This window comes from Tupaia chinensis, unplaced genomic scaffold (assembly GCF_000334495.1).
Source record: "Tupaia chinensis unplaced genomic scaffold, TupChi_1.0 Scaffold000132_1, whole genome shotgun sequence".
NCBI lineage: Eukaryota > Metazoa > Chordata > Mammalia > Scandentia > Tupaiidae > Tupaia > Tupaia belangeri.
In genome coordinates, this window is record NW_006159601.1 from 761,768 (window position 1) to 769,870 (window position 8,103).

The window sequence follows — 8,103 nt, forward strand, 5'->3', positions numbered from 1 at the left end:
TGGTGGGCCCAGGCTGGCGGGTGCGGGCCCATGTGCTGTGGGGTGTGGGCCCATGTGTGCTCTGTGTGAGCCCGTGTGAGCTAGGTGTAGGCCCGTGTGTGCTGTGGGTGTAGGCCTGTGTGTGCTCAGTGTGGGCCTGTGTGAGCTCAGTGTGGGCCCGTGTGTGCTCAGTGTGGGCCCGTGTGCTGTGGGTGTGGGCCCGTGTGTGCTCAGCATGGGCCTGTGTGTGCTCAGTGTGGGCCCGTGTGTGCTCATCGTGGGCCCATGTGTGCTGTGGTGTGGGCCTGTGTGTGCTCAGCATAGGCCGTGTGTGCTCAGTTTGGGCCCGTGTGTGCTCAGTGCTGACCCATGTGTGCTCAGCGTGGGCCCGTGTGTGCTCAGCGTGGGCCGTGTGTGCTCAGTGTGGGCCCTTGTGTGCTCAGTGTGGGCCCGTGTATGCTCAGTGTGGGCTCATGTGTGCTCAGTGTGGGCCCGTGTGTGGTCAGCGTGGGCCTGTGTATGCTCAGTGTTGGCCCGTGTGTGCTCAGTGTGGCCCATGTGTGCTCAGTGTGGGCCCGTGTGCACCGTGGGTGTGGGCCCATGTGTGCTCAGTGTGGGCCCGTGTGTGCTCAGTGTGGGCCCGTGTGTGCTCAGCATGGGCAGTGTATGCTCAGTGTGGGCCCGTGTGTGCTCAGCGTGGCCCATGTGTGCTCAGTGTGGGCCCGTGTGCGCCGTGGGTGTGGGCCCGGGCTGGCGGGCGTGGGCCGGGTGTGCGGCCGGCAGTCCTCGCACACTCACTGACTTACTCTGTAATTGTAGTCTCCTTGCAAATCTTTTCCATTCTGAATTCAGATGATGCCGCGGCCCCGGCGCTGGAAACTCAGCCTCAAGGAGACGAGGAAGGTGAGCCCGGGAGACCTCCCACGGGGACCAGGGCAGTGTTTCAGAGCTGGGGCGACCCCCAGGATGGAGGGGAACCCCTTCAGAAGCATAACTTCTGCTCCAGGATGGAGTGAGGTTGCCAGGGTGGGCGGGAGCTGGGAGGGGACAGCTCAAAGAGGCCCCCGAGCTCAGAGGCCGCTCTCGATGAGCCGTCTAGCAAGCAGCGTGCCGAGGATGGCGAGGAGAGGTCCCCACTCCTCCTGAGTGCCAAGCACGCTGCACCCGGCCGCTCCCTGCAGGCCCCACGGACTCTCCTGGCTGCAGGCACCATTGCACTGCGCGGGCACGTGTGGAAGTTCGTGGGAAGCGTGCGTGGCCCCACCGCAGGCGTTTTCTCTGACCCTGCAAGCCCCTTGGTCGTGTGGACCAGAGCACTCGAGCACGGAGCAGGTGCAGGACTGTGTGGCTGCTCACGGCGCGCATGCCACGGCGTCTGCTACTTCTCCCCACGGCTTTGGACCAAGGGTCTTATTTTTCCCAATTGTTTTATTTTTACTCTCATTATTTTTTTAAACATTCAATCACGCTATATCATGTCACTTGTAAGAAGAATTTACTCAGCCTGAAATACTTCTCAGATCAAGGGTCTTTAAACACCACCATGGTGCTTCCCGTGGCCCACGCTGGGGGCCGTGGTTTCTAATGAAAACTTCCGAGTTGGAATTTCACAATTTGCAGAGCATGAACTGTCCGTTTAGAAGAGCTGCGATGATGCGGGCCTTTTTCCAATCCCTGTCTCACGTCGCTGGGACTGGCAGGGGCAGGCGAGTTCTGTGACTGCGGTGCCCATCAGCGCATCATGGACTGCGGGTCCTGGGGGAGGAGTGCAGGGTACACAACCAGGGGCCACGTGTAATGCCGTGGCCAGAAGCAGGGCCACCGTGCCTGTGCACAGCTCTCCACCCTCAGGGCCACTCCAGCCAAGGACACTGAGGCTCTGCTCACGACAGCATGCGTGGCAGACAGCAGCCGGGTTTGGTGCGTGTGCTCATGGTAACGACCCACCCATAAACTAGGACCGCACACAAAGACCCAGGCCCCCAGGTCTAGCCCAACCTGTCACTGAGAAGGCGTGTCCGGGAGCTGCGAGCGGAACTCGATTGTCTGCCTGTCACGTGCTGAGCCCTGAGCTGGGCCAAGCCCCGTGTCGCGCAATGGCCGCCTTGCACCCGGAGGTGCTGTGTCCTCAGCCTACTCCAGACGCCTTTGTAGGAGAGCCCTCCGCACTCAGCGGCTCGTCGCCTTCCCGGAGGAAGCCGCTGTGCCAGAAAGGACTTGCCGAAGTGCGTGTCGCCTCCCGGCAATTCTTTCACCCCTCTCCTTAAAGATGAGTACACACAATTTGATAATAATAAATCACAGATAAGACGGCCACGCGCTTACGTGCCCGCTGTAGCCACAAGTCTGTGCTGCCCCGGCGGGTTAAAGGCACGCCTGCTCCGTTTGTCTCTCCAGATATCGCGTCTCGCTACCCCACTCTCTGGACCGAGCAGGTGAAGAGCCGGCAGAATAGAACCAGCAAGAGCTCAGGTAGGCGGCCGTCCCGCTCAGCCCGTCCTCCCTGACCGCTCCTCCCCCAGGCACGCGCACTGGGCTTCCCAGGCCCGTCCTCCCCGACCACTCCGCCCTCGGGCACGCGCACCAGGCTTCTTTCCCTCGCCGCTGAGTTGAAAAGATAACTTTCATGGCTTGACAGCCAAAATATATGTCTGGTTTGGTGCTTGTTTGTTTTCCTTTTTCTTTGGAGAGGTTTTTGCTATAGGACACGTGCGCTCGCCAGACAGACAGAGAGAGAGACAGAGAGACAGAAAGTGATAACTCACCCCCCTCCCCGGGGGGGATGTCCACGCTGCAATCCCTTCTCCTCCATTCTCCCTTTGGGATCTTGGGCACGCACGCACATGCACCTGGTGTGAGTTTTAACCAGTGGCTCTGGGACTCGAACTGCAGTTGACTACGTGGGAGTCCAGCGACATAGCCATTACACTAACTCCTGGTCCCTGGTTTCGGTGTTTTATTCAGTTTTCTAACTTATTCAGAAGATTACTCTGTACTTGAGCTGCAGTTGTAGGATAAATGGAACGTCTCCTAAGAAGGGTTTGCTTTGAGCCTAGTTCCAGGATGGCAGGACAGTCTGGTCCTCTGGCCCGAGCTCCTCCCGATCCTGGATCCTGTGGGTAGCTTTGCTCTGAACCAGTGTTACCAGAACAGTTCCATCTCAAAGGCGTTTTTGAATTTTCTAAACAAATAAGGGGTTGCTTATTTGGGCTTCTGACTTAGTCTGATTTCATAACGATTCTGTCCCTTCCATTTAAACTCCCAGTCCGCTCCCTGTCTGCTGGCTCTGCTCTTCCAACTGGAGATTTCAGAGCTTCTTGGGGAAAGGAGGCAGCTGTCTGAGTGTAGGTGCTGCGGAAGCCTGGGGTCAAGAGCAATGGGATTTTGGTTTATCCCCCCCCTTTTTTTTTTTGTTTCTGTAGTAGGGTGTGATGTTAGCTAGAGAGACAGACAGTGAGAAGGAAAGTGAGAAATCACCCCCTAGAGGGAATGACCACACCACAGACTCTTCCCCTCCATCCTCTCCCTGGGATTTTGGGCACGCAAACACACATGCCTGGTGTGAGTTTCTGGCTGCCGAGTCTGGGACTCAAACCGCAGCTGGCTAGGTGGGAGTACAATGTCTTAACCACTACGCCATCTGGTGGCTCAAAACTGGAATTTTCTATGCGCAGCCTCAAGTGCCAACATTGCAGACCTTCACAGAGGTCTCGTCATCTGTGTGGGGTGTTTTCCTTCAGGGCGCGTTTCAACGTCCACTCACAAAACATAGCACCATCACAGGGCATCCCCGGTTCAGGCCGCGAGGCATGTCCTCCACCTGTGCACATCCTCAGATGGGCTCTGCGGGAAAGGCCTGAGCCGTGCTGTTTTGCTGGCTACCCTGAAAGCCCAGGGCAGCCTGGGAGGTGGGGACGTGTGCAGGCGCACACCGCAGGAGGCAGCGTGGCGATCGGCCCCCACGTGACCTCTCCCACGGTGCTCCTCAGGCACCTGCAGCCTCTCACCCTCCCGTGACTGCTGAGAGCCCCTCTCTTCGTCCATGCCCGTGGAGATGAGAAAAGGTCAAAGCTGGACCGTCAGACATGTGTACAGAGCAGGAAGATTCCAAGCATGTCTATGGAATAATTCTGTTTAAGATTTGTGCCGTAGAATGCGTGTGCTCACTGGGGAGAGACGGAACATGACACAGAGAGGGAGAGTGAGAAGCCACCCTCCAGGGAGATGGCCACACCGCATCCCTTCTCCTCCTGAGATTTTGGGCACGCATGCACTTGTGCCTGGTGTGATTTTCAAGCCACCAGGTCCAGGACTTGAGCCACGGTCAGGCATCTGGGAGTGCAGCACCTTAACCACCATATAACCTACTGGATCCTGGAATCATTTCTTTTCTTAGCAATGCTTGTTATGGGCTATTCCCATGACCCGGTGGTTATGGGAGCTGAATCCCACAAGACCAACCGTGGTTCGAATCCTGGCCACCTTGGCTGGGATAAAACCATGCCAGGTGCGTGTCTGTGAGTCCAAAATCTTTATGGAGAGGAGAAACGGAGGGAAAGGATAACAGGCATCTTTAGCCCGTGGCTCCCTCTCCTAAAGATGTCTGATCTCGCCCAGCACCGAGCGATTCACAGCCGTGTTGGGTGACAGTGAAAGGCGATGCCAGCCTCCGAGGGGCTTTCTCCCGCTCTGGGAGCTTCCTGAGGGAGAAGCAGCGACGGCCCTTAACCTGAGCTTGAGGGACACTTGAAGTGGGCGTATTTCAGAAGGGAAAGCTGGCATCGGGAGGCCTGCAGGCTTGGCGAGTGTCCCTGCGAGCTCCCGGGACGAGCGCACTCGTTGGTCCCTGCGCACTCCACGGCTTCCGAGCATTGCGTGGCCAGCCAGTGGCATTGGCCAGAAAACTGTGCAGGCTTTTGGCTCCAGGGGGCCTGCAGTGACGATGGTTCAGGGGACCCCAGTTTATGTAAGGCCCCGCTCTGCAGTTTGACCCCGCCAGCCCCGTGCTGGGACACGAGATGACAGCGAGCATGTCAGCGTGGCCATGTGACGGCTGGGCGTGCGTCTCGTGCCGGTTTCCATGGGCTTGCTCTTTCTGAGAGTCTGAGGAATGACCCAGTTGACATTTTGAGACTTTAAACATCGTATTTACTTCATCAGCTTTTAACAATAGAGTGACGAGTGGTCCTAAGAGTTACCTAATCACCACCACCGAACGATCTTGCTCGAAGTATGCGGAATTCTTAACTTCACGCCAGAGCTTTGGGCTAGGGTCCATCCGTGAGTTTGGGGCCCCTGGGTGGGCCCGTCCTGTAGCCAGCGCCGCGGAGCTGCGAAGTGTGCAGTGGCTCGTGGACTACAGAGCTGTCAGCAAACGAGGCGCAGGAAACCCAGAGCGCTATGGCCCAGGCGCTTGCCCTACGGAAGGGCTGGGGCCTGGCCTAGGCTCACCGTGCCTCGGGCACCCTGGGGACAGCATGTTGCAGGAAACTTTTGCAGAATGAAGTGCCAGACAGAGACGCCCCATCCACCAGCAGCCAGGCTGGACGGTCCCAGACATGCTGGGGAGTCAGCGTCTGCTTCCTACTAAAGTGTGTTCTTTGTGGGACTCCAGTAGCCCTGGAAGAGGTCCTGCTTCTCCTCCATGCCTGGGAGTGTCTGCTACCGGGGGCCTCTTGGCAGCGGGGAGCACGTGCCCTGGGCCAGCATAATCTCGGGCGATCTTGAAAGGACCTCTGCTGTGATACTAGTGACAACCCAAAGCAGTGACCGTGCCCTGGACGGGGCAGAAAGGCCATCGCAGAGTGGCACTTGCAGGAAGGCAGCGGCCTCCTTCCCCGGGATGCCCCAGCCTCCTGCCCTTCCCTCTCGGTAACCCCTCCCCTGTCCAGCCTCCTCGGGCCAGGGGGTCGCTGCCAGCAGGACAAGAGACCAAGGGCTCCATGGCTGCTTCCCGTCGGGGAAGAGGAGAGCAGAGCCGCCCTGCCCTGCCCCAGGGAGACGCCCACCACCCCGTGTCCACCCTGCACTCAGGGCTCCCGGCCCCACAGCCATCGGAAGGACACGGGCTGCACCCAGATGGCCCTCCCAATGTCTGACCCCAGTTGGGGCGGTCAGCAGTTCTCCCCTCCGGAGTCCCAGGCAGCCAGGCCCTCTCAGCTGCACACGCCCTGTGCAGGGCGGCCGCGCTCCTCACCTGCCTCTCGAAATCCCACTGTCCCTCTGCGGTCACCCTATTCCAGCACTCTCCTGTCCAGTGGTGTGGGATACACCTGCAGTGTCCGAGGCCAGATTTTAAGAGGTCTTACCCCAGAGGCAGTGAGGGGCCTATGTCCCACTCCTGCAGGCTGAATTCACTCGGTAAAGCTCACTGCCCGCTGCTGTCACACCAGGCCCTGTGGAGCAGTGAGTGGCCACCTCACCTGGTGGCCTGGGGCAGGCTTCGCGGTGAGGGTGCCCATGGCTCATTGGAGACAGAGGCCGTTCACAGGCCTTCGTGGTCTCTCCAGGAGTGGGAAGTCCACGTCTGAAGGCCGAAGTGCTGGAGTGTGATGGTCCTCGTGATGCGAGGAAGTGGCCTCTAGGGTAGGCCCGTCCGTACAGAGTGGACCCGGCAGGTGCCCTGTGGTGGGCCTGGTGCTATCTGCTGCTGTCCTTGGTCCTGCAGACCCTGGAGGGAGCATGGGTCACTATTGCAGAGGGGCCTGTGGGCAGCAGAAAGGGGCCGGGCCACAGCATCTGACGTGGAGGCAGGGCTGCTGTCTGACGGGCCTGGGCTGTCATTTCCCTGGGCCCCGCGGTCTGGAACCATCCGCCTGGCCCGGCGCTGCCTTTCTTTCCTCCCCACGCAGGCCCTGTGGGCAAAGTGAGGGCACGCCATCCCCAGCTCCCAAATGGGGACTGAGGTTTCCCCCACCAAGCTGGTCTCTTCGTGGGGACCTGAAAGCCCCTCACCGAGCTGGCCCACGGCCCCTTGTCGGGCCGTGCCTCGGGGCCCCTCACGTGGCCAGTCCGCACACGGGTTCTCGGGCACAGACCCAGGGACTGGCCGCCTGTCCGTGTTTTATAGTCAACTGGAGAGTCTGGCTTCTCTCTCCCTCTGCGGCTCTTCCAAGAGCGAGCGTTTGTTTGCAGCACAGCGGGGCTGAGTTTCTGCAGACCTCGGCCGCGTGTCCCTGGCGCTCCCACCCGCCGCAGCCGTGGGCCCCCTCTGCCCTGGCTGTCCTGTGGCCCCGACGCATCCCCGGTTCTTGTCTTCATAAATCGACCATGAGCTGCAGGAAGCAGCGGCCCCCGGAGCTGTCAGCCCTGGAGACCCTCCTCCTGCTTGGAGAAACCCTGTCTCCGGCCCTAACCCACAGCCGGCTCTGTTTGATCTCCAGGAAGACACCCTGATGTAGCCGTGTCCCAGTTTTATGGGACCCCTCGGTGCAAATATTTTCTGCTTTACTCAGGGCTGATAATTTTTGTTTTATTGCACATATTAAAATTAGTGCCAAAAGATAATTATCTTTTAATTCTGCTTTAAATCATGCTAAATTACATGCCCTAGGGGAAAATAACATAGAGTATATTTTCTTTTTCATTTCTTTGTTTTTCCTTTTAATTCTGTTTTTCAAACATCACATTACAAAATGTCAAGATACCAATTAGATTCTTAAGTTACAAAGTTTAGGTCATTTGAAGAGATTAAAATATTAACCCAAATAGCTCCTCTTACGTGTGGGCTATAAAAGCGTATTATTTAAAAACATTAATGAATCTACCTGAAACACACATAGGCGAATATATGCAATTTTCTTAATTGTGCAAAGGGGTTTTGATTTCAATTACATTTAATTCTTGCATTTCAATGTTTACACCGTGGTTAAGTCACCAACATGCAGCATTTCAGCAGAAACGCAGCGTGCGGGGGACAAGTGAGTGGATGACTTGGCCAGGAGCACCCTCCCCTGGGGCCTGGACGGGAGCACCCTCGCCCCGTCCTCCACTGGGTCCTGGACTGGAGCGCCCTCCTCCCGTCCTCCCCTGGGACCTGGACTGGAGTGCCCTCCCCCACCCTCTCCTGGGACCTGGACTGGAGCACCCTCCCCCCGCCCTCCCCTGGGACCTGGACTAGAGCGT

At 58.2% G+C, this 8,103-nt stretch overlaps 1 protein-coding gene across 1 annotated transcript in view; it reads left to right on the top strand.

Annotated features, from left to right (window-relative positions):
* Positions 1-8,103, top strand: part of SMOC2 (SPARC related modular calcium binding 2) — a gene marked incomplete at its 5' end in the record, with an annotated part of 150,027 nt that overhangs the window by 85,384 nt on the left and 56,540 nt on the right. The window contains 2 exons of the mRNA XM_027770418.1: positions 832-882; positions 2,377-2,451. Coding sequence (XP_027626219.1) covers positions 832-882; positions 2,377-2,451 — 126 coding nt within the window. The remainder of the gene's footprint in view (positions 1-831; positions 883-2,376; positions 2,452-8,103) is intronic.